Source organism: Gavia stellata, chromosome 7 (genome assembly GCF_030936135.1).
Source record: "Gavia stellata isolate bGavSte3 chromosome 7, bGavSte3.hap2, whole genome shotgun sequence".
Taxonomy (NCBI): domain Eukaryota; kingdom Metazoa; phylum Chordata; class Aves; order Gaviiformes; family Gaviidae; genus Gavia; species Gavia stellata.
Window position 1 is genome coordinate 36012693 of NC_082600.1, and position 24110 is coordinate 36036802.

At 44.0% G+C, this 24110-nt stretch overlaps 1 protein-coding gene across 3 annotated transcripts; it reads left to right on the forward strand.

Moving 5' to 3' along the window:
* The first annotated feature begins 22976 nt into the window (after positions 1-22976).
* GREM1 (gremlin 1, DAN family BMP antagonist) lies at positions 22977-23531 on the forward strand. 3 transcript variants are annotated; one of them, XM_059819867.1, is made up of 2 exons: positions 22977-23101; positions 23207-23531. In XM_059819867.1, the coding sequence occupies exons 1-2, from the start codon at positions 22977-22979 to the stop codon at positions 23529-23531; spliced, it is 450 nt and encodes a 149-aa protein (XP_059675850.1). The 3 variants fall into 3 exon arrangements, with proteins under 3 accessions (XP_059675850.1, XP_059675851.1, XP_009819085.2); XM_059819868.1 differs by having other exon boundaries at positions 22977-23003; positions 23214-23531; XM_009820783.2 differs by having other exon boundaries at positions 22977-23531.
* The last annotated feature ends 579 nt before the right edge of the window (positions 23532-24110 follow it).

The window sequence follows — 24110 nt, forward strand, 5'->3', positions numbered from 1 at the left end:
CCTTTAGAAAAAGGAGATAAGAAACTAATAGAAACTAAAGGTCCTAGCTACATAAGATTAAAGTTAACAGGATGACATAAATATGACTCTGTATAGCATTTGCTTTTTCTATACCAGCACTTAGTAATTTGTAATGAGTTATGTATGCAGAGAGTCAGTTCTTTCACGTCATTTATGGGTACATTGCAAAACTCCATAACATTCTAGGCGGAACTATCATGTCTTTCATAATATTTCCTCTTCAAAAAAATTCTGGAAGAGAAAACTAAATAATATGTAATGCAGTGGGCTTGATACTCACACGTGACACGAAACTGAGGCGTTTGTATGAATCGCAGAGCTCCTTCCACTTCCAGTGCCTGGAATGGGATGGGAGTAATCCAGCTGTTCAGACGAGAGAACTTGTATTCTCTGCTTCTTAAGCTTGCTCTTTTTATTTGCACTCCTGCTTAGTCTTCACAGAGGTTTTGAGAGTCGCAAAGGTTGTGTCCAGAACCAGAAAAAGCTGTGTATCATGGCATGGATCTGAAATCAGAACCCACTGATGATGCCCAGTGGCCCAGAGTATGTGAAATGGTCATTCGTCCCACCTAACCCTGCAGCCAGCCGCTGGTGCTGCCACGAGGCTTCAGAGGCTCGATTTCCATTCCTAAGAAACTGGTGTTTCTTCAGGTACTCAACTATGTTATCAATACCTTTAAAGTAAACTGAGCTACATTCTGTCCTTACTAGCTCCAGTAAAATCCATCTTAATCACAAAAACAAAGCAGCCATGAAGGCAATTTATTTCATTTTTAAGCTCTTAGTAAGGGCCATCACATAATAAAAGGCAGTGTGTACAGTAAATGGGGGGCTTAAAAAGGGAGGGGCAAAGAAGTATTGTTTGCTGAATAATATCAGAAATCCCACATCTGATTTCTTGAAGCACTTCAGCTCTCTACAGCCACTATGTAGGGATGTGATAGTCCGCCACTCCAAACTGACCAGAACAGGGATCCCCGGAGGCTGCCTGTGACCCTGGTGGGGCCTGAGGAGCTGCCCTTCTGTCCAGGGTGGATCTCCACAGAGCAGGCGAAGGAAAAATTACACCATTTAGAGATGTTTTTGTCTTCAAATGCAAGTAAAAAAACCCCTTTACACCGCACAATACAATGATGCGTCTTACAGGAACTGTCTGCTGGAAGAAATCAAACACGTGGCAGTAAGCAGCCATCTGCTGAGTCCATCAGGCAGCTTGAGTGTTTCACCAGGAAGACTCAACAGCGCTATTGTGAAATTTTAATAAAATATCGCTATTACACCATGATAAGGAGATTAATTACTCTAATTTCAGTTTCATAGTAGAGCTGCCTTCCCATACTGGGATTGGTAGTCCCATATTAATTAAAAAAACCCCAGAAAACAAGCAAAAAAAGTTGTCCTTCCTACTGCTCCAACAACAGTCCAAATACACATATATGGTTTTTTATAAAGAATCATCACAGTGCTTGCCTTTCGGAATCAATGAACAAAGACACCAACTATCCCCCTCACTAAGAGCTCACTCCACCAAACCAATATTTACAAGGATGTAAATAGCTGCTCAGCTCTTACAGGTGTAATCACCCTTTTAAATTTATGATGCATGTGAATTAAGGAGCATGTATATTGCTATTGTTTAGAATTTTCATTGAATTAAAACTTTTTAGATTATTTTAAAATCTGTGTGTTAATTACCTCTAACGTATTTGAGACACAATGTGCTTGAAAGAAGCTATACAAAATAAAGTGTATTGCCATGCAATATTGCTTTTGTCTGGTAAAGAAATATTTATGACCCTAGTTTTAAAAAAGCACTGTGTAACTGAGCAGATTATAGTATTCAATTTGTGACACAAAACTTACTCTGAGGGTGCATATGTGTATATATACACATACATACACACATACTAACATACACTGTTTAAAAGATAATATAGTCTTATAATAAACTCAGTAGTAAAGAATATAAAGATGTCAACCCACAGAAGACAGTAATATAAACATGCTTAGTGAATTATTTAGGAGGAGAAATAGCAATATGCTGCTTTTTATTGGCACATTTGCATTCACCTAACAAATCCATGCCGCTAATCTGTTCAGCAACTCATGAGCAAACCAAAGAAACTTGGAAGTAGTTCCTGGGAATGTGATGTCAGAGTCCCGAGAGTCACTTACAGGGCTGTAAGTAAAGCTGATCTGAAGCTTATTTTTATAAAAATATGATGACACGTACCTTCATCTGTTAAACTGAGGAAGAACACAGGCAGAAAGATGACTACCAAGTCAATTAAGTTTTTGGCTTCATTGCGGACAAGTGAAAGTCAAGCCCCTTTGTTTCCAAATGTCAGGAGTTGGGGATGAAGAAAATTATTTTTTTATGATGAAGAGGAGACTTGGGTCCATGCCCTCAAATCAGGCCTCTAACCAGTAGCTGTGTGAAAGTGTTGAAAAGGCTTTGTTTTCATTTTCATGCTGTACAAAAATTAATTTTTGAACCACTTAAATTTGTTGGGAAAAAGCCCATAACAACACCAACCCAAAACAAACTTGGAATCATCTAGCCTTTTTGCTGGTAAGCTGACTAAACCAACTCTTACCTCATTTGTAATGCTGTAACACTTGTCCTGTGAATTAATTTTTATGCAAGTACTTTTTTACATGCAAGTCTGGAATGTCTGGATCATTTAAGAGGAGTTCAAAGATAACTTTTCAGTCAAAGTCACAGACTCAGATTTATGGAAAGAGAAGGGGAAGGTAGGCAGATTCAGCAGATGCTACCATGATCATGCAAAAATTTAAAATGTACGAGGAAAGTACAGTTTCACGTGACCCATAGGGGAGATGAGTGTGTTCACTGTTTTAATAGCGAAGTGCACTATAGGAAAGATTTAAGGTACCTCTCCATCCAAGTCAAGCTATCAAGGCTATCAGGGAATCAGAGGACAGTACCTCCAATTTTGAGACATCTGAATTCAAGGTTTCAGGCTAGTGGAGCTGACAATTAGATTGAATTATATTTCCACCATGCTTGCTACAAAAAGCATGGCAATCTGATACGCCTTAAAGAAAAGTCAACAGCAACAAAACCCAAACAGAACATACCAAATCCATTGCCACATGTATACATGTGCATACACTTAAAAATTCAGTTTTGTTTGAAGTCATGAATTACCTTCTATACTCTTAAATAAGTATCACGTTCAGGAATTATCTCAAATAATAAGTCTTCTTTTAAAATACAGAATTACTGTGTCCTTAAGGGACACCTGTTTGTGGTGCCTAGAGCCAAAGGCAGATTCCAACCCTGAGCAAAGACGACAAGCTCCCTTAAAGTGCTCAGCCACTGACAATGACCTACTTAGATGCAAACTAAATAAAACCTGAAAGGAAATGTAGAAGACGAGTGTGCAATTGCCATCATGAAAGGCCCCATGAACCACAAATATGGCTGACTGGCACAGGACTGGGTCCTAAGCCAAGATTTCCAAATATTGAGACAACGAAAGGGTTAAATGAATTATTTCCCAGGTACATACATACTCCAGGTCTACCGTACTCAAGCCTTTTGCTTTTAGGTGAAGAACGGCATTGAATTCCAGTTCATCATCCTAATTCACCATGAGAAGGAAGTTTGTAGTATCAGTTCATGTTTGCTTTATTTATGATGCTAACTGCTTTGCTGTTACTGCATGGATCCTGATGGTTGGAAGAGCTGCTAGCCATGTGTTCAACACATGGGAGCATAACAAACTTTAAATGATGTGAGTGTCATGGCAGCAGCATTGCCAACTGGAACTAAAAGAGATTAAAAAAAAAATCCTGTTTTACTAACAAGGTCTATTTTTGTATGTGGGTCAGAGATGGGGAAGGAATCAGAGATGGTAGGAATTGAGAATGGCTTCAGACTTTACAGATTAGGTAGACCTGAGTCACCTTTTTTTTTTCCCCCTATAGTTCCTGTTACCAAAGCAGATGGAATCCAGCTCCTATTGCAATGCATGGGTGTCTTTTACATTTAATCACTGTGTTTCTTCATCCTACTCTGCTCTCCAAGAAAAACAGTGGTGGGAGTCAGTGGCTAAATTTCATTGTAAACTCAGTGAGGCAAAGGAGAAAGCACAAAGAAAAATAATGTGTTATTTGCTACTAGCCTCGAACTCTCACACGTTCCCTAACCAGTGTCATTAATTTACAGACCATTAAGCCCTGACCTTAAATGTATAAACACGGACTACTTTTATTCCAGATCTTTGTTCCAAACCTAACCACCATATGACAACGTAACTTTCTTGGGAGTCACCAAAGACCTCCGTTACAGATGATAGGTTTATTAAGTCTGGGCATCTGAATATTTGTTAGATCACAGAAGGGGCATACGACTTTGATGCTGAATTCAGTCTTAGCCTCTTTTAATTAATTCTTTATTCTGAGAAACAAACAAAGAAGCAAAACCCCTAGCAGTTCTTCTGTGCCTTATCTACATTCTAATGCCCAAAAGTCCTCTAAAGGTGGCTGAAATTCAAGTGGAATAACCCCTATAGGGAAATGTGGTCCTGATCCCTCATCCTAACATAGAACACCTTGCTACATTGGGAAATAAAATACCACGTTGTGACATTTTATATTTCCAAATGGACAAAACAGACTCATGAAAGAACAAGTCAGGTCATCCAGAGAAGCACTCATAATTCACCATTGGTTAATTTTTCCCTTTTTTTAACAGCGCTGCAACCAGTGACTAACTCAATTGCAAAACTTTAAGAGACTCCAACGGGTACTGCAATTGCTATAAGATTTATGGGCTTTAAAGCTGTGTTACTGCAACTGAAGTAAGAAACTTATTTTTAATGCTGCATAAACCATTTATCAATTTAAAAAGTAGTCATAGCTGATTAAGTAAGTTCTTTAAAAGTCTTTGTTAAAAGTAAGTTCTTTAAAATTCATTGTTATAACGGAGAAGCTTTGCCATCATAGTTCATGCACAGACCCTGGCTACTGGTTAAATTCCCAAACAACCCTATGACTCAGCTGCCATGAGGGTTTGTGCATATGCAGGTAACACGTGTGCACAGTTAAAAAGAATGAAAAGTTTGCCCTGCTTCTCTTTCTTCATAGCTTCCTCTTGCTATTACCATAGTGTCTCCAGCTTTGCTGCAGACTCTCTGGTGGTTATGGGTCTGAAATTAGGTGGTCTCGGAAGACTTGTTTTCAGGGCCTCTCGTGAGTGCAAGTTATCCAGCATGCAAGCAATGTGTGTCAGAATAATACACATTTATTTCAGTTTAAAATACATTAATTATTTTCTGCTTTAGTAGTTGAGGCTATATTCTAATTTCTAACCATATTGGCTATTTCCTGCCATGTTTTTATGTTCTCAGCAGCAACCTATGAGCCCTTAAAAGGACAAGAATTATCCACACACTTGAAGATAAGACCTTCACAGGCTGCCCCTAAAATATCAGTTGCTTGTTAAAAACACTTTGTGTCTATTTTGTTGTGTATCTGGAGGTTCTTGATCTGGAGGTTTACAAAACTGAAATTATTTCCCATTAACAGATGGGTGAACAGTTGCAATAAGGTTGAGGGCCGGTTCCACTAAAGGCTTAAGTGCCCACAGTTGAATTTGTGTGCAATACAAATACCAAAGTCCAAGCACATGATCTCAAGCCCTGCATCCCTTGCCCAGTTCCTTAGGCAGCTAAAGTCTATACACAACCATGTTTTCTTGTCAATGAAGTACCTCAGGCACCTAAACTTCTACTTCCGTGCATGCCTAAGACTGTTTGAAACTTTGTGAACCTGCATAGCTCTACACCTCTCTCAGTCCTAAACTCAACCTGAATCCACAAACTTGGCAATTCCTCCCCTGTATTCCCTGGAGCAATCAGCCTGTTAAGGACGCACCTCATACGTGTCTACAGGACCAGGCATTGCACAAAATACCACAGCAGAAGTAGACAGTTTAATTAAAAAAAAAAAAAAAAGTGTCTAGAAAAGGTATGGCAAAAGAATCAAAGCTCTAACAGCGCCAGAGAAGGGGATCAAGAATGAACACAAATTTGTCATCTAGTGGTTAGTAGGGCAGGGTGAACATGAGGAAGGACAGGGTAACACCTGGGCTCTAGCTAATCCTCAAGTTTGGGTAGCCAGCCAGCCACTGGCTAACAATACAGAAGTACTCTCAGAGCATGGCAAAACCAATCCAACCACCCTTCCCCATCCTCCCCACTAGATGCCTTATTTTGGCTCCCCGTCCTTATTTGTTTCCTGAATTGTTGAACAGCCTCAGCAGGGGAGGTGCAGAGTCCTCCCATACAAACAGGCTCCTGCCTCATGGCTAAGATGCTACACCTCTGGAGGTGTAGGAGATACAGGTTTGAACCCCTCCAGTGAGTAGATAAAGACCACAATCTTTTCTTTTCTGATTCCTGAAACAATGCCAGCCTTCTTTTACTCATTTTTGATGTATTATTTTTGCAGGAAATGAGATGTATTTAGCTGCTACCCAAATAATTGGAAGAACGTTACATTTAGCAGGACAGATTAGCAAGAGTTTGTTTACTTGACTGTGCATTCTTTATTCTAGTAACTTAAAAAATATCTTTAGATCATTTTGCATCTGTTGAAAAGAAAGCGTTTAAAAACCCACTTTCTTACTCACTGTTAGCATTCCAGCGACAAATTTGATCCTGCAATCATTGTTATCCATCAGGTTTGTTGACCAAGGGCTCCAGTGACCCTAAGGGACCCTGTTAGTGTTGCTAACAGGACATCTCCTTATAGCGAGACATTTCTTACTATAAGCATTTTCAGCGTTGAAGCTAGGTCACAATCTTTTCCTCCACACCAGCAGGAATAACTCCTTTCAAGGTGATTTCAGGTGGAATTCTCCCTATTAAAATATGCAGGGCCAAATACTGAAGGGGTTTTCAAAGCTTTTCCAGAAGCTGGTGGTAGCATGCTCAAAGCAAGAGGGATCTGGACCCCAAACAAAACAATTTGATTTGAGATACTAAAACATAAAGGTACTTGGTCTTACAAAGCACTTCTCTAAATCAGAAACAAAGAAGTCCCATTTGGTTATGGTGCTTTTCTCTACCTAGGGAGGCGGTTTTGTTATACTTGATTGTAGTAGTCGCCTCCTCCCTAACGCGCAAAGGCTTTCTAAACAAATAGTCCCATCTCCGTTGGATAATAAAATAATAAAGTGCTTTCTGCCTCCAGATAGCCTGGGCCCTCACCTGGATTTATCTCAACTAATTACATCAAGATAAAAACCACCGTACCTTGTCTCTGGTACATTTTTACATCACGATAGCTGTCTCAATGTAAAAACTGGCCTACAGCAAAGGCATAGCCGAAAGAAGTCATAAACTCTGAATCCAAGAATTTGCTGTATTTAAAAGGAGGACTTCTTTGCCTCACAACGCAGGCACTCCTGTTCCGTTTCTGTTTTCTCTTTGGTCAGATCAGAAGAACAAGAAATGTCTACAAGGATCTTTTTTTTGTGTGTGTGCGTGTCTGATAGCTTTTGGTGACACCAGCTCCCATGGATTCTTTCCTCTAAATGTTCTATTATACTTTTCAAAAGGAAAAATATGTAATTTTTACTGTGAATTCATATGTTCATTTTGAAACCCTGACAAGAAATAATAATAGCTCCTTCACAAGGAGTCTAGTTCCATCTGGTTGAGAACCAAAAAGCCCTGCCACAGTCTGATCTGAAGTGTAATTGATTTGGTCACTTGCAATTTAACTTCTTCACTTATGTCTTTAGTGCATTAAGACTTGCTGGGGAGGGGAAAGAAAACTGTTTACATTTTTAGACTTTTTAAAAGTGCATCCAAAAGCCCCAAGTGTTTGGTGCTTGATTAATTACAAACACCTAGAGGATTGCTGCCGAGCCTATTTACAGAATCTCTCCTAACATCAAGTGATTTTACACTTTTGCAGGCACTTTGAATCGCGTGCTGTTTGTGGAAAAAAATAAAAAAAAATCTTTTAATCAAACTGCCAATGAAAGCAGCTAATGGAGAATTGCTGGGCAGTGTGGTTGGTCCCAGAACGTAAGATGACAGCTCTTCCATGGCTCTGAACAGCTCCACAGAAAGGGAAGAGTGATGTCTGTTGTAGCTGTATTTGGAGAATAAAGTAAAAGGGCTTGAAAAACTCTAATTAGAATTCAAGATACTGTAAGAAAGGGAAAGATCAATGAATAAATATCCAACTGCCCTTAGCCAAACAGGCTAAACAGGATACTTTTGACAAGGAAGCAGAAGAAGCAAAACAGAGCAGTTGGAAATATCGAGACAAGAGATTTGGCCTTAGGCTCGCCTGTTCAGTTTCCCAGAAGTGATTTTTTTTGGCAATTTTTGAAAGAGTGAATTTTTGGTAACCATACAGATAAAAAATAGACTATTTTTGTATTTTATGATTATTGTATTGTACTTTTAATTCTTAAGTTTGTAAAGTTTAGCATTCTAATATGCACATCAACTAGAATGTCCTTTAACAGGGGACAGATGTATATATAAATTACATTTGGTCATTTAGAAAGGCTCGTCTGACTGAAGCCTCTTGGATTGTTGTGTGCGCTTCGTTTTATACGCTCCGAATAGCCCCACTGAAAACAAAGTCAGGCATCTGGCAAGTCCCTGCAGGATTCGGATCCGAATCTAAGTTTAGCAAAAAACTGAAGTATGCGCACAAGTCCACCTTTCTTACCAAAGCACTTAACTATCTGTTTGCATTTATGTATATACTTAAAATGCTATTCAAATCAACAAAGACTGCTAAATTGGAGCCTTATCTTTAGCATTTCTTTTAGATAACCACAACTGGTTAAACACTTCTTTGTCTGCCTTTAGATTTTTTTTTTGTCCACAACAGTGAAAACTTGGCTTATTCACTGGAAATACCATTTTTTTTATTGTGGAGAATTACAGAAGTTAAAAGGCCTTCTTCCCCATTAAAAGCTTTTAGGCATTTCAAAATGGGTGCATTCAAGCACGTAGACACAAAATAGGTGAAAGTTAAAAAAATATGATTTATCTTCCCAGATTAAGTTGAACTCTCAACTCCTCTTATTAACTGCTTATTTCATGGGAAGTTTGGTACTGAACCAGCTTTAAGGATTTAGGCCAAAATTATTCTGGCTCCTTTGAAAATTCTGTTCCCTATTGCAGTTTTGTAGGTGGGGAAATAGAGTCAAGAGAAAATCAGTGTGAGTGACAAAGGGAAAAGGATGAAGGTGGGGGGTGGGCTGTACTTGTGCCTCTTACACCTCTCCTTGACACAGAGATCATCAAAATAAAAAACAGCAGTGAGGAAGAGTTCTGTTTCTTCCCACCTGCATTAGTATTCTTTCTGAGAATTGGACTAACTGATGCTGGAGCAGTACAACCCTTTACCAGAGTTCTTTCCTACCCATAATACAGTAGCCATTTTTGTGACACTGGATTTCAAATATAAAATGCAGAAGTTCTACACAGTCTAAATAAGTTGTTGTCTCAGCCAAAAAAGGGCTTCGGCTCTTTCATTCCTGCAAAGCTACTTTTTTATCTGGTATTCTGTTTTTACCCAGATATTGCCAGGAAAAACAAAAAGAACAGATAAGATTTTAATTTTGAAAAGAGGGCAATGGGATAAAAGAAAAACCCAGACCAAAACAAAAGCCTTGCACAGTAAAATAGTTCTCCTGCCTCTCTTACTCCTTCTTCTTTCGCTACAGGCAGTTAAGTGGCAGACTCACGAAAAAAGCCTCAACTTTTTAACTTCCAGCTATCTACCTTACCTGCTAGGCTGACATCGTACGCTCTATAGGTGTTGCACAGAAGCCCCCACACTGCAAGGAGGAGAAAGCACTCCTCTTCCAGGTGACATCCTGGGTTACAGGTGGTTACACAACAACAAACTGCCTTTCATCATAGCAAGAAAGGAGTAAAAAGGACTGTTTTGCCAGAACCGTGTATGAAATACCTATACATGTCTTAAAAGTGTATATAATCTGTCTAAGATGTTGGGACGCAGTAAGGTGTGGGAAGGAAGTCTTTCAGTTTTGCAGCACAACTGGAAACTGTATTTCATAGCTGTCATATCCCTGGAATGAAATATGTAAGCAAATAACACATTGAGCTCCTTAGATGCCTCCTTTCATAATACCCAGTTACGACTTCAGACTGTAAGGGCTTCTTACACTCACACAAACTCAGTTTGCTTAGCTGAGTCAGTTCTTGTATCACATTGTTCCAGAGCTGCCCTGAAAGCAAAGCATGTCAGCAAACACCTCCTACAGATTCATGAGACAGAAGAAAAAGAAAAGCAAATGCATGAGGGCAGAGGAATTTTTCATGGGTATTTTATGGCTTTCATTTTCTTGGCAAATTCTTCTATAGCTATCAAATACATAAGATGCATCCAAAAAAATTGTGAAAAGAGTTATAAAAAGGTTAGCTTGACAAATGATATTTCCTCATTTGGCATGAAAGTTTATATTTGTCCAGCAGTCAAACTTCATCCTAATAAAATAAGCTTTTCTAAATGACTTTTGAAAAATAGTCACATATGGATTGTATTATATATGTAGGTGTTTTGAGGCCAGAAAACATATTTTTTGTTCTATGTCTGCAGCACACAGCAGAGTGGAATGCTGGTGGGTGACCATGGCTCTAGGTGCAGGGATCATGACAAGCCCACAACCTGACTCTACGTGCAGTATATGCTAAACAGGAAAGCTTTTTAGACATACCAGGCCAGCATACTTTTCAGAGCCGGATTCCAGACTTTTAAAGTATTTAGGTGCTAAAAGCTAGGGATTTTATCTTGAACCCATTCATTCTTTCGATTTCCAATGTTCTGTTTCTGAACATTCACAAATGAAACAGGGGTATATTCCTAGATGAAGTAGTATTTTGAAACAAAAAAAATAAAAATATTTCATTTTCAAGAAAAAAACAAAAATAAATACTTTCCCTTGCTTAATTTTCTCTCATTCAGCTGATGGAAATCTGTACATTAAAATGTTGATGTTCTGCCAAGCTAGATCTGAAAAATACCATTTTTTCAATAAATACAATATTATCCAAATCTTTCTTCTCAGGCTGTGGGGTGGAGCCTTAGCCACATGGACATTAATTCTAAAACTCAAACAAGATAAAGATTTAAATTCTTTAATTAAACAGAACTTTGCTAGTCTCACATAATTTTTGCACAGTCTCAAGCTTAATTTTTCTAGTAAATTTTATGAGAAATTTAACTCAATTCAGGCTTGATATGAAGTACAATAGTCAGATAAGGTTCAGCTACCCTATTTAAATGAGGGGGGGTTCATACAATAATCTGTAATAGAATAAAATGGTGGAGTACCTGAACACGAACCATAGGACTGGTATGTTAATAGAGTATCTTGAAACCAAAGCCCACAACATCTCCTTCCCTCATCTTATGCCATTTATTACTGTCTACCTCCTTAGGTTTGAAATAAAAAGTGAAAAATCCTTCTCTTTGTTGGTTTATCATAAGGCTTTTTGTCCATTACTTCTGGCTATATCGAAATCCCACAGGGAACTGGATTCTTTGAGTATCACTTCTTCTCTATGGCAAAACATGGGGCTTTTTTCCCATGCAAAGCAAACAAGCTCCCACACCTGGGCAATAATGTAACGATGGAGCATTTCTATGCACAGCCCATCCAACACACACTACATATAATCTTGCTTCTGCTCCAAGTCATGAATTACACTGCTCATCTTGCCCATCAAGATAGGAAGATCAGCTGTGTACACCACCAGAAGGCTGACAATCCCCAGAACATGAAGACATCCCTCATCTCTGAGGGGAAGTCCCGCAAAATTCATTTCTGAAAACAGACATCTCTGCAACGCACGCATCTTTTGTCACGTCGGGTAACAACTGTGCCAAACTTCAATGCCTCACACCTCCGCTGGACAGCTGCAAATCCCCCCTAGAATGGCAGGTGGCGAGCAGCGGACTGCAGTGGAAGTCGGCGCTTGCTTCTCGCCTTCTTACAAGCTCAGTAAGAAAAGGTACGGTTGTGTTGGTAAGACAAAGTCTTCCTTAACACTTCACTCCCTTATTTTCAAAAGTTTTTCTCGAGCACTGCTGGAATTTTAAAGGGCAAAAAGCACAGAAAACATCACTACCTCTGTATTAACAAGAGGCACGCTCGTAGGTAGGTATGCAGGCGCGTACATTCACATTTTCTGCTTTAAAATACATGAATAGAGTGGTTTGGCATTCTTCTTCTTGAATGTTACAAACAGAAAGGAAACATCTCAAGTCACTGCCATTCAAAAAGCACTGAAAACATTAGAGATTTTGTCATCAGTGGCTGAGTTTTATGTACCCTTCTAGCTTTTCCTCTGTAAATGAGTGCCAGATTGATAGCCCTGTAAAACAAGCTCCTTTCTTTCCTTAGCAGAACAGTTCAAAATACCAAGTAAAGCAGTTCAGATGTGTCCTGTCTCTCCCGGACAGCTTGCCTTACTTCTGACCTGGAAGAACATGTCTAGGAGTGAGAGATGTTGGATTTCTAGGTATATTAGGGCCAGATTCTCAGATGGCATAAATCAGTTACATCTCCCTGAAGTTATTGTAAGCTATTCCAATTTACTCAAGAAGAGGATCTGGCCCCTGTCAGTCTTTGGCTTCTCTGCAAAGGCTTTTAATTAGGTGCCAACTGTCCTGGCAGTGAGGATATATTGAGTAGCGCTCAAAGTTAGCAGTAGCAGACAGGAGCTCAGCCCAGTAACATTTTTCTCTGCAAGAATTAAGTACAGCACTTCTTTTAAGCTTAAAACAATTCTTACTGTTCCACTAAAACAAAGAACAACTCACACAGTGAATACCAGCAAGAAATGGGAGAGGAACTTTTTTTAAAAAAAAAAAAAAAAAAAAAAAATAAAAAAGCCCAACAAAACAATAGCGAGCGGGTAGTTGAATCCAGCCAGGTTCATAGTACATGGCTTTTACCATCCCATGACATTGAAGCTCTTCATCTCAAACCTATGCCACAAAAATATGCATATTGCCATAGGTCTCTTTTATACTAAATAATTATATAAAATTTCCCCATCCGTATTCCAGCTCCCGTTAGCAGCACTGGTGAGCATCAACAGAATTTCAAGGGTGGATAAGGGGGGAGGAAGGGGAAGTATTTTCTTTTAAGCAATCGAGGCTTTTTAAGCCAGAAGACAGCAGAACCTCATCTTTGGTCAGGATCTGACCATCACAGCTGAACCTTTCGAGTAAACTCGGGGAATGTTTTGTTAAACAATCTTGCAGTAAAAGGAATACAACTTCCAAGCTGGAAATGATCTGGATACCTGATGTTAAAAGAACAATGAGGAAAAAAGATGTCTTTCCCCCACTTCCCTCAAGCACAAAGAAATAAAAATAGACATAAATGTTCCTTCTTTTTTGCCAAGTCTTTTTTTATTTTTTTTATTTATTTCTACCTTCATTCAGTCCAAGGAAACAGATACAGCTACAATTATTTACCATGTTGGTACCCAACTGGTTTATTTTTCTGAATGAGCAGGCAAAGTCTTGTAGGAGTAATTCTACTTTCCAACCATCAGAGAAATCTGAGAAATTGTCTTGCTGGACCCGAGATGCTAGTGCCCACTTGAAACACTCTGTGGATTAAACAGAGTGAAAGAAAACAGATGGGAAAATAAGGTGCAGAACATTCAACTGCAAGAAATGGAGAGAGGTCTTGAGGAGGCAACACACCTTCCACACCTGGAGATGCTTCCTAAAGGGTTTCTTAGTTTGCTTTGAGTCAGACTGAGACCCACTCCAGATCAGCCACTCTGGCTAGATGCTTGACTGCAGCGAGGCATTAAGCGGAGATGGCTGCTCTGCAATAAATACCCAGAAGTGTTGTTATCTAGGAAAGTCAATGCAAGAGTGGCATGTAAACTACATCCCAGAAAAATACAGCTGCGAGGCAGCCTGCAATGTCTGGAAGTGGATGCCGTGCCAGTGCCATCATCAGGCACCAACAGGAGCCCAGGGCAGCCACAGAAAACACTTCCTCCAGCACCAAATGCCTGGACCATATCCCTGGGGAAGGGGCAGCCCCCCAGCCTGTTACAGAACATTTTTGGTAACAAGCCTACCAGCCCAGCTCTAGGGCAGGTAATCAGAGTGAGAGACAGAGCAGAAGAGAGGTCAATAGACCCCTTCCCTATACATCAGTACAACTACTTAACAGAAGAAAAAGAAAAGAAGCATAAGTCTGTCAACACGCTGAGAGGTGTGAATTGTGACTTCTTCTCTGGATTCACAAAGGAAGGACCCCAGTTAATGAAAAACATCTATTAATTTTAATAGCAGCTTTTTGAGTAAAATAACAAAAAATCCTAAAAATTCCCTAGGCCTCTCCTTCCATCCATCTAGATGTCATTTGCTCTGATTCTTTGCCAATAATCCTTCCCCCCTTCATTGTATTTGAATTTCAGTGGCCCCTGCACACCAACACATTTTCTCTCATGCTGCCACCTACTCCTGCACTACAGTTGCTTGCCCTGTTGCTTCTGCAGCATTTCTACATGCTGCTGGGCAAGTAATTGAAGTGATTATTTTTCAACAAGTTATTGCTAAATGTTTGTGTGAATTACAGCAACGGGTCTAATTTACTACCTTGCTGAGCACTCACCTATGTAACTGGCACTCAGTGGAGCCGTGCTTCGGCGCTAGCAGAGAGCAAGCTGCTGCTAAGTACTGTGAAAAGTCAGAAACCTGGCATCTTGCCTAGCCCTGGCACCCCTGACGTAGCAGATCCTTTCGTTTTAATTCATCTTCCCCATCTGCAAAACCAGGGACAATAAAAATCTCTATTTGTCAGGTGAGATCCGGGCCTCTCCGAGGCCCGAGGTGGGTGCTGACTACCAGGGCTGGGCCACTGGTAGTCGGCGCTGGACAGTCAGGACAAAACCACCCCGGTGCTTGCAGCACCGTCTGCGCGGCCCGGGTCCGTCGCAGGGCGCTTCTCTTTGCTTTGCTGCGTGCTGGGTGATGCCCGCCGCTGGAAGCGGCAGCTGACAAACGTCTCAGTCTTATTAGCAAGCCCAAAGGTCAACCCGTATTTCAGAGGCTGCTCCTGCTCGTCACGACTCCGTCTCGCGGTAGCGTTGCAACCCTCCGTGCTAAAGAGCCCGCGGGCGAGGAGCGCCGGTGCTGGAGCGGCCGGGGGCCGGGGCGGCCGGGTGGCCCCGGGGGAGGTGCGGGCTGCCACTGCGGGGCTGCGAGGGCCCCTCGCCCCCCAGGCTCTGCCCCTCGACGCCCCCAACCCCACGCTGGCTGCAGACTCGGAGGACGCTTCGGGCCGCCGCAGCGCGGGGAGGCGGCCCCCGGTTACGGCTGCGAAGGGCCGTGAAGACACTCAGCGCCCGCCGGTTTTTGCTTAATTCCGAGCGACCCCCGGGAGGCGGTGGGGCTGGCCCGGTCATCGCGGCCGCCGTGCCTAGGGGCTCCGCAGCGGCAGCCTGCGGGACGGCCGCGGCCGTGGAGGGGAGCGGTGGCTCCCACCCGGGTGCCCCGACGGGCGGGCGGCTCCGGCCGCCGCTGCGCGCAGCCCGGGCGGGACGCGCCGCTTCTGAGGTGCCCGCAGCCCTCTGAGACACGCAGTGACGGGTGGGGAAAAAGGCACCCGAGGTGTCCCACCTCTGGCGGGACAAAAAAAAAAAGGAAATCTCACTGATGAAGAGCTGTGAGCGCGGCTGCGGATCGGGAGCCACGCTTTAGCTCCCCCCCCCCCCCCAACCATACACACGGGTTTTTTTTTGCCAAAGCTGCGTAACTCCGGCGTATTTGCAGAAGGCAAACCTCAGCAATGCCAATGTGTAACAGGGAGGGCCGCAAAGGTGGCTGCCTCCCTCCTGGCCAAGGCAGGCCGGTAAGGGGTTCCCCGCGGCGGCTCCGCTGCGGGACCGCTCGCCCGGGCGGCTCTTGGGCAGGGAAGCGCCCCAGCAGCCCAGCCCGCGGCCCCGGGCAGCGTGCGTGGAAGGGCAGCGGAGGCGAGGGCGGGGGGGGGGCGGATTTAACTCTTCTTAAATGTCATACTTTAATGGGGATGGAAAATGTGAATTTTCTGTGCATTCCAGGAACAATTCCTTGGGGTGGTGACCTTTAGCACCGATTCTCTTCAGAGAGGAAAGTAGTCGAGTGTTTATCTGGATGACTGAAAGCTTTCCCTGGTGGAAGTTTATGGAAGTGTTAAAGGGGGCGGATAACACGGGCTTTGGAGGCGCTTGTCCAATGATCTGGAGGGGCTTGGAGAGCAGATCTCAGCTGGCAGACATTTAAATGGGAGACAGCTCGGCGCTGCTGCAATTTGTAGGCAGGATCCGAGACTCTCTCTCTATGGACTCCCGGGCAGCTCCGGGCTCCCGCGCCACCCGCTCCGCCGAGTGACCCGCCGGGCAGAGCCCCGCCGAGCCCCAGGCCCCGCCAAGGAGCCGCCGCCGCCGAGCCGGGCCCCGCCGAGGAGCCGCCGCCGCGCAGGTGAGGCGGAAGGCGCTGCGCTGCGCTGCGCTGCGCGCACTCACAGCGGGGGCGCAAACGGGTCTGCCGGCTGCGGAGTTCGGCCGGTCTCTGTGGGAGGCAAAACTTCAATCTCTTTATCCTACCTTCGGGGAGGGGGAAGGGAAGGAGTCGTTCATCGGTCTCTAGCAAAACTCCTGCGCGCTTCGGTTTTGCAGAGGGTGACACCCGTCCCTCCCGTCAGCGGGAGTCAGGCGGACGCCGACACTGCGGCCGCAGTGCTGGGGATTAGGGCGCCGTTACATCGCTCTCCCCTGACAAGCACAGGGATTGCAAAAGCCCCGTTAGCTCTGCCTCTCATCTCCGCCTACAGCATCACTCCCGACAAATTGGATTCGGCGCCCACCCGACACACGGCAAACTCCCGGCCCGGCCTCTGCGCGGAGCGGGGCGGGGGCAGGTCCCCAGGTGCCAGCCCCGTCCCCTCCCGTCCCGTCCCGCCGAGCTGCCCTCCACGAGACCGCGCAGCCCCCGGCGCTGCCCCGGCACGCCTTTGCAAACCTCTGCGCCTCCGGGGAGCGTGCGCCTGCGCCTCCGGGAGCTGCCCGGGGCGGGGGCCGTACCGCCCGCGGGAGTCAGTGGGTGCCGGCGGAGTCAGTCAGCGCCGCGCTTCCCGCAGCAGCGCGTCCTCGGGCGCCGTCGGGCGGGACGCGCCGCGGCTCCACCGCTGAGCTCAGCCCCCCCTCCGCCTTCCCCTCCGCCGCCTTCTCGCCCTGCCCTCCCACCTGACGTGGAGCCAGGGGTGTTTTGCCTCCCCGGCGGCTCCATGCATCCGTCGGCCACCGCTCCCCTTCCCCGCGCTGACAGGCCTCAGGTTCGGCTCGGCGCAGCCGGAGCGGCCGGTGCCGTCCCCGCAGCGCGCCGGCCCGGTGCGGCCCCGCTGGGGCGGACTGTCCGCGCTCCTCCCGGCGCCGGGCCCGCGGCGCGACCTGGCGCTTTTCCCTCGGGGAGGACGCTTGTTTCCTCGCCCCGTCCGTTTTCATGCCATCCCCCGGGGGGGTCGGGAGACATTTCCAGGGAGCTCTTTCTCGCTTGCGTAAGCCCAGTCGGCGGCCGCCCCCCGGGGAGGAGACCCGGGCGGTGTCGCCAGCCGCCGCGAGGAGCGTCCGCACCCGCGGGGAGCCGGGTGAGCCGATCCCGGCCGAGCCAAGCCAAGCCGGCGGCCTCTGCGCCCCGACGGCCGCCGGTGATCCCTGCAGCGCACCCAGGCTGCGCTCAGCGACAGCCCTGTCTTACCTCGGCGGGTTGGGCGGTGCGGCGGGGCCGTCCCGTCCCGTCCCGTCCCGTCCCGTCCCGTCCCGTCCCGGCGGGGTCGTCCTGTCCGGTGCGGGGCCGCGGCGGCGGCGGGCTGGGAAGGTGCGCGGCCCCTCGCGTCCCGGCGGGCTGGGAAGGCGCGCGGCCGTCCGCGTCCCGCCACGCTGCCCTGCCCGGGTCCGCTCTTCTGAGCCGTAACGTCCCTTCCCGGCCGTCAGGTGCGGCCTCGCTCCTGGTGTCCCGCTCGTGGCTCCTCTCGGTGGAAGGATCGCGAGTGAACCCCGTTTCGCCCATCGGGGCTGAGATCCAGTGCTGGGGAAACCTCTTTTTGCATAGACAAGGCTCTGAGACACCAACGTGCGTTTGGCTCGCTCTGGCTGCTGAACCGACGCGGGGTTTAGTTACCCGTTTTGCGAGGTGCGCGGAGATCTTTGGGGGTAGCGCCAGTAGCCCCCGAGCCACAGCTGCCTGTGAGCTACGCCCGGTGATTCGAGAGCTGGAGAACCGCTGCTCTCCTGCCCCTGCTCCTCACTGCACCGAAAAAGCCTGGGAGGCACCAACTACCACGCAGTGGAGACTGTGTAAGTGATGGAGGGTGCCAATGTTCCTCTTTAGGATTCAGTCCCAAGCTGTGCTAAAGCATTTCTTTTTCTCTCGGCAATGTCACCCAGAAATGCGTAGCTTCTCCTGAAGACTTTCTCCTTTTCAGGACGTGTGGCTGTGCTCAGGAGCCAAACTGTTCTGGTGGTGTTAGGGCTCCCTGAGCAAATCTGTCCGAAGGGAGTTTCGCTCTGGGGAGCGGAGCTGTCAGGCTGCATGGGTGTCTTCAGGACAAGTCTAATTCGGGTTTGGTACCAGCCATGCCCACCATGATGTTCAACTTCCCTGTAGTCCGGTAGGATGTCCTACAGAGCAGTGCTTTCTTAAAGGGGGGATTCGCAAAGTTTCAAAGTTGTTCTTCTTTTTTCTTTCTTGTATTGCTGCCTACACTCACTACGTGTCTCAAAAAAGCCGTCTCCATGACTTGCAAGAAGGAATTATCTGAAATGTAAATGTATCCAAACAGAGATGTTAGTTTTGCTGTCTTGATCTCAGAGAAAAATTATGGTTCTCTGGGAACTGCCATTGCCATGCCTTTTTGTATATTTAAAAATACAGATCTATGAACTATGAAAACATTACATAAGACTATTTCTGTAATTCATATATAATAAGCCAGGCATAAAATTATTCTGATCTCCTTTGGGACATAAACCACTTCAATTTTCTCAGTAGTCAAAGGGTTGTGTTTTGCCTCTTTCTTTGGCTGGTATTTGAAGACCACCAAATAAATTTATTTTTTTTAGGTCTTCGTCAGATTATTTTTCATGTTTTCTGTGAAGCACATGAGTCCATGTCTCATCATAATATTTTCCTAGTAAATATGGTTTGCAGATGAAATTATGGGCCTGCTGAGGTCTGTGAGAATTTTGCTGTATGTTTCAACAGAACCAGGATTCCATCCAGTTCTTTTGAACAAGTTGCTTTGTGCTAAAAAATTTCAGTAATAACTTTCTGACTCTGCCTGGGAACTCCTAGGGAAGTGCTGCTTAGGAACTGACATGTGGCAATCCTTAATTTATAGCAGAAAATGTATAAATGAAAAAATTACAGCTTAATTGTATGAAATAATAAACCTGAAAGCGTTTACAATTCTCTATGAATGGTTGCGAGTATTAATGGACACAATCCCTAATCTGTTTTAGATGATGAGATCCCAGGCTCTAGATAAACCACATATGAGGTGATATGAATGTTAGGGCCCAATTGTGCTCCTGTTTGAAGTCAGCAATAAAATTTCTCTTGGCTTTAGGACTAAGAGTTTACAGATGATGAAAAGTAGAACTCAGCTTAGCAGAGAAATATGGAAAGAATAGGTTTTTGAAGTGTTTTGTTACTTTTAAAAAATAAATATTAATTAGATCAGATCTCTCTGGATCTGAACAAAATAAGTGGGAATTGACCTGGGCATTTTGGTTGTAGTCATCTGTTTGTTCAAAGGATTCTCGAAAGGATTCCCAAAAGGATTTCTGGTTATGCCAAGGCTTCTGTAACAGCCAGCATAAAGTACTGAAAATTTTGCAGAAATTTGGAATATAAGATTTTATAGCCTGATTCCTCACAGCTCCTACCCAAACTCCAGAGTTATTACTTCTGCAGAGTTATGGCTGTGACAAGGAAAAAACCATTTACTTCAGGAGAGATTTCTTTCTGCTAAAACTTTGGGTATGGTAACAGTGATTTAGCTGCTTGTACTCTTCCGTGTTCTATTTTTTTTCAGTAATAAAAAAAAACTGCTAAGGAAACATTCACAAACACTATTTCACAGATGGATGAACCACCCTAGTTCCTAATGTAAGCAAACAGAGGCGTCATCTTCTCTCATAAGCAAATGCATTGCCTTGGGACCAGAGGTGATGCAGAATGCCTGTACTGCATTTTGGCTGCTTTCCTTACTAAGGCATACCACCTCGTTTGCCTTTGTATTTGGCATTTTTAAAACATAATCTTATTTTTTTAATAAATGTTTAATAGGTTACTATTAAAAGAAGGTCCTGCTTGAGCTGCTGTCGGGGTTATGAAGTTCACACAGCTTCTTCTGTGGGTCTATGTTTAAACTGTATTTAGCCCTAAATGATTGGATTACTTTTACTTTTAGATGTGTGTTTTGGAAGTGGCCATAACAAATGATTTTGCTGAGCTGTTGATTTTCATTTGAATCACAGTTTCATTTATGAGCATGTAATATAGCTTCTGCCTTTAAGGTTGGACACCAAGTCAGTGAAAAATTACCTTTCCTCCCCCAGTTTAGGATCATATTGAAACACATGCTTGCATTTCCTTAGAGTTAAGCACGTGCTTAATAAAGGTGCAGGAATCTGGGATACAGATCTTACAATAGTAAACATTGCCATCAAATTTCCCCCAAATTCCCATCCCAAAATACACCTCATTTTCACATGACTGGACCTTACTGTGTCATCAATTACACATTTATTTTAAAAAAAAAAAAAGGTGAAGCAATGTGGAGGTCATCAGTTTTAGAAATAAAAGAAATAAAAGTAGTCCAGGAATATGGATGTTGGTGGAACTTCAACTCAGTTATAGGACACTAAACAAACACCTGAAGTTTCCTGGTACTGCTTATAAACTAGCAATTTATTTTCAATTGCATGCAATGACTTTTTTTTTTTTTTCCTTTAAGGCTCTGGAACCATGTTGAGTAAATAAAGTGTGTATTAAAATACCATCTAAATGCAGCATGGGTATACAGTCACCAGAGAAATAGCAGTAGTTTTAGAAGAAGTCATTATGGTCTCTTGAGGAAATAAGCAATGGTTTATAACGCTTTTAAAAAATTATTTTAAAGACAAAATTAAAAAGAAACACATTTAAATAACATTCAGGTTGTAATAGAAACGGGTAAAACCCAGCAAATGTGAGGTCCAAGCTGACGCTTGAAATTATGCTGCATTAGTCTTCAATTAGAGCTCCCAACTTTTTTTTGTATTCTATGTCAGAGCCTTAAGGTTATTAGGTGGCCCTTACAGCACTGGCATTTGGCTGCTTTCCTGCCTAGTTGTGTGGTCTCAGGCAGAGCGGATAAAGCCGTCCAGGACGGTGCCCTGCGTTTCACGTATGTTTCTTGGGTAGTAACACAAGCAGGACTCTCAAACACTGATTTGTCCCTTACTGATAAAATGAGTCAAATAAGGGATACAACCGCAGCACTCCCAGTGGGTAGAAGACACCAACATCCTCAGGTTTTTTTCACAGTTCTTCCCCTTTTTAATGCATGTGCCTCTTCACAGTTCTGCTGTTCTATGGGGTTTTTGCAAGCAGTCGCTCATTTCTGTTGGTTTCTTCCAGGCTCCCCATGGGGAGGGGCCCCTGAGAGCCTCATTCCCTGATTTGTCTCTCTTGATGCCACATCCCTTGCTTTCCAGAACAATGTGGAGACCACGGTACTTGTGGATGGGGGGAAAGTGTGACAGCCGATGAGTTTCTTCCCGGCTGGTTGGTGTCTTGAGCTGACTGAGCAGCCAAAAGAGCTCAGAGCTTTGGGAAGCAGCAGAAATGGTGGAATGAGGGAGGCAAGAAAGGCTGTTCCTACGCTAGTTATTAGGTTTGGAGCAGGGATGCCATTTTGAAGAACCTCATAGTCTCCACCTACTGCACTTGTGTACACAAACTACGTTCTTTTCAGATACTGATACCTCATGATACTTAATGTCATATATGAAACTCTGCTGTCCTCATATGTTCTTTCAATATCATGCTGTATATAATGAGTAAAATTCAGAGATCTGAAAAATTCTTAACACTGTGATTGCATCTGTGTAACTTCCGTCAAGCATTCAGAGTAATGCGTGAGAAGGTGTAATTTGAAATTACAGATGCATCTCACTTAACCTCTACCTAAATAGTCTTGTATGTTAGTTGCCTGTCTTATTGCACATCTCTTACCTTAAGCTTCATTACACTCAGACGCATTGGATCAATTCAGAGGGGCAGTGTGACAGAGCTTGGGATGCTGTAATTCATACAACAGGTGGATATAGCACGTACATTATATTCTGGGTGTATATTAAGCAAGAAGCTGTACAAAGCTTCTGAGTCTGACTAAGGAACACATAGCTACCCTGATCTCCTGACTTAAAGAGTTTAGTCCTCTGGTATTGCAGATAGCTATGTCATATAAATCCTTGTGTAGCATGAAATCTGTTCTTCCACCAGTGTAAGTCAGGAGCAGCATTCCTAATGTCAGTGAGCTATAAGAAGGGAATGAGAACTCTTAACTAGGGTAATATACATGGAGAAAAGAGCTGGAAAAAGGTGCATTCTACACAAAATGAAATTCTCTTTGGTCTTAGTTTAGCCTCTGACTTTCAATCACTGTACATTAAAGCTTTTATCACTTGGCAATTTGGAAACAGCTTTCCAGCTGCTGAAGGCTAAATGCTTCTCTTTTATAAGTGTGCGCGTGCACAAACACATACTTATTTTATGGAACTGAAAATTTACTGCATACCTGACTTCTGTTGATATCTGAAATCCACAACTGTGCTTTATTCCCTCAACTTCCTCCATATAGGATGGTCCGCACACTGTATGCCATCGGCGCTGTGTTTCTTCTGATGGGATTTCTGCTACCACCAGCAGAAGGGAGAAAGAGGAATCGTGGATCTCAAGGTGCTATTCCTCCTCCTGACAAAGATCAGCCCAATGATTCAGAGCAAATGCAGACACAGCAGCAGTCGGGCTCTAGGCATCGAGAACGAGGAAAAGGCACCTCGATGCCTGCTGAAGAGGTGCTGGAGTCTAGTCAGGAGGCATTGCACATCACTGAGCGCAAGTACCTAAAGCGGGATTGGTGCAAAACTCAACCCCTCAAACAAACTATCCACGAAGAAGGCTGCAACAGTCGTACCATTATCAACAGGTTCTGCTACGGCCAGTGCAATTCCTTCTACATCCCCAGGCATGTCCGTAAAGAGGAAGGCTCCTTCCAATCTTGTTCCTTCTGCAAGCCCAAGAAATTCACCACCATGACTGTTACACTCAATTGCCCTGAGCTTCAGCCTCCGAGGAAGAAGAAAAGAATCACCCGAGTTAAGGAATGCCGGTGTATATCTATTGACTTGGACTAAACTGAGAAAAGTATGGTACCGGTTGCACTTGACTGTACGCAATCATTGCCAGCATGAGAGCGAGTGGCATGAACTAGCATACCTTCAGGGCTGGACAAAATTGTGAATTACCTAAAACGAGAAAAAAACCAAAACCCAAAATATTGATGTAAGGGAAGGGCACGTATGTGTATGTTTGTGTGTAAGAGAGAAAATGAATGTGTACAAGCAAATATATGAGCATTCAGTACGACAAAATAATTTAACAGGGGTATGAAATATTAAAAAAATCTATTTACCCGCAGTCATGAATTAGGTTTCCTAGTGTATATTCACATTTTTGCCGCTTGCTGGGAAAGTGGAGCTGTGGCTTTTGCTAATGTTCACCTGCCGTGATATTTGCTTTTACTGTATTAAGAGAAACATCAAAGTGAGAGGACAATATATTTGAAAGCATGAATCTATTCTTAAATACGAAGTAGGCAAAAAGCAGTTTAAAGCATAGCAAAACCATCATTGAAAATAGCAGCTGTATCAAGAGTTTGTAACATGCTTCTTCAAAAAAATAACTGTAATCCAAAAGCTATGTCTGGAGAACAA

What these genes read in the sequence shown, in the direction of transcription:
- GREM1 (XM_009820783.2), top strand. Translation starts at nt 22,977, where the DNA reads ATGGTCCGCACACTGTATGCCATCGGCGCTGTGTTTCTTCTGATGGGA.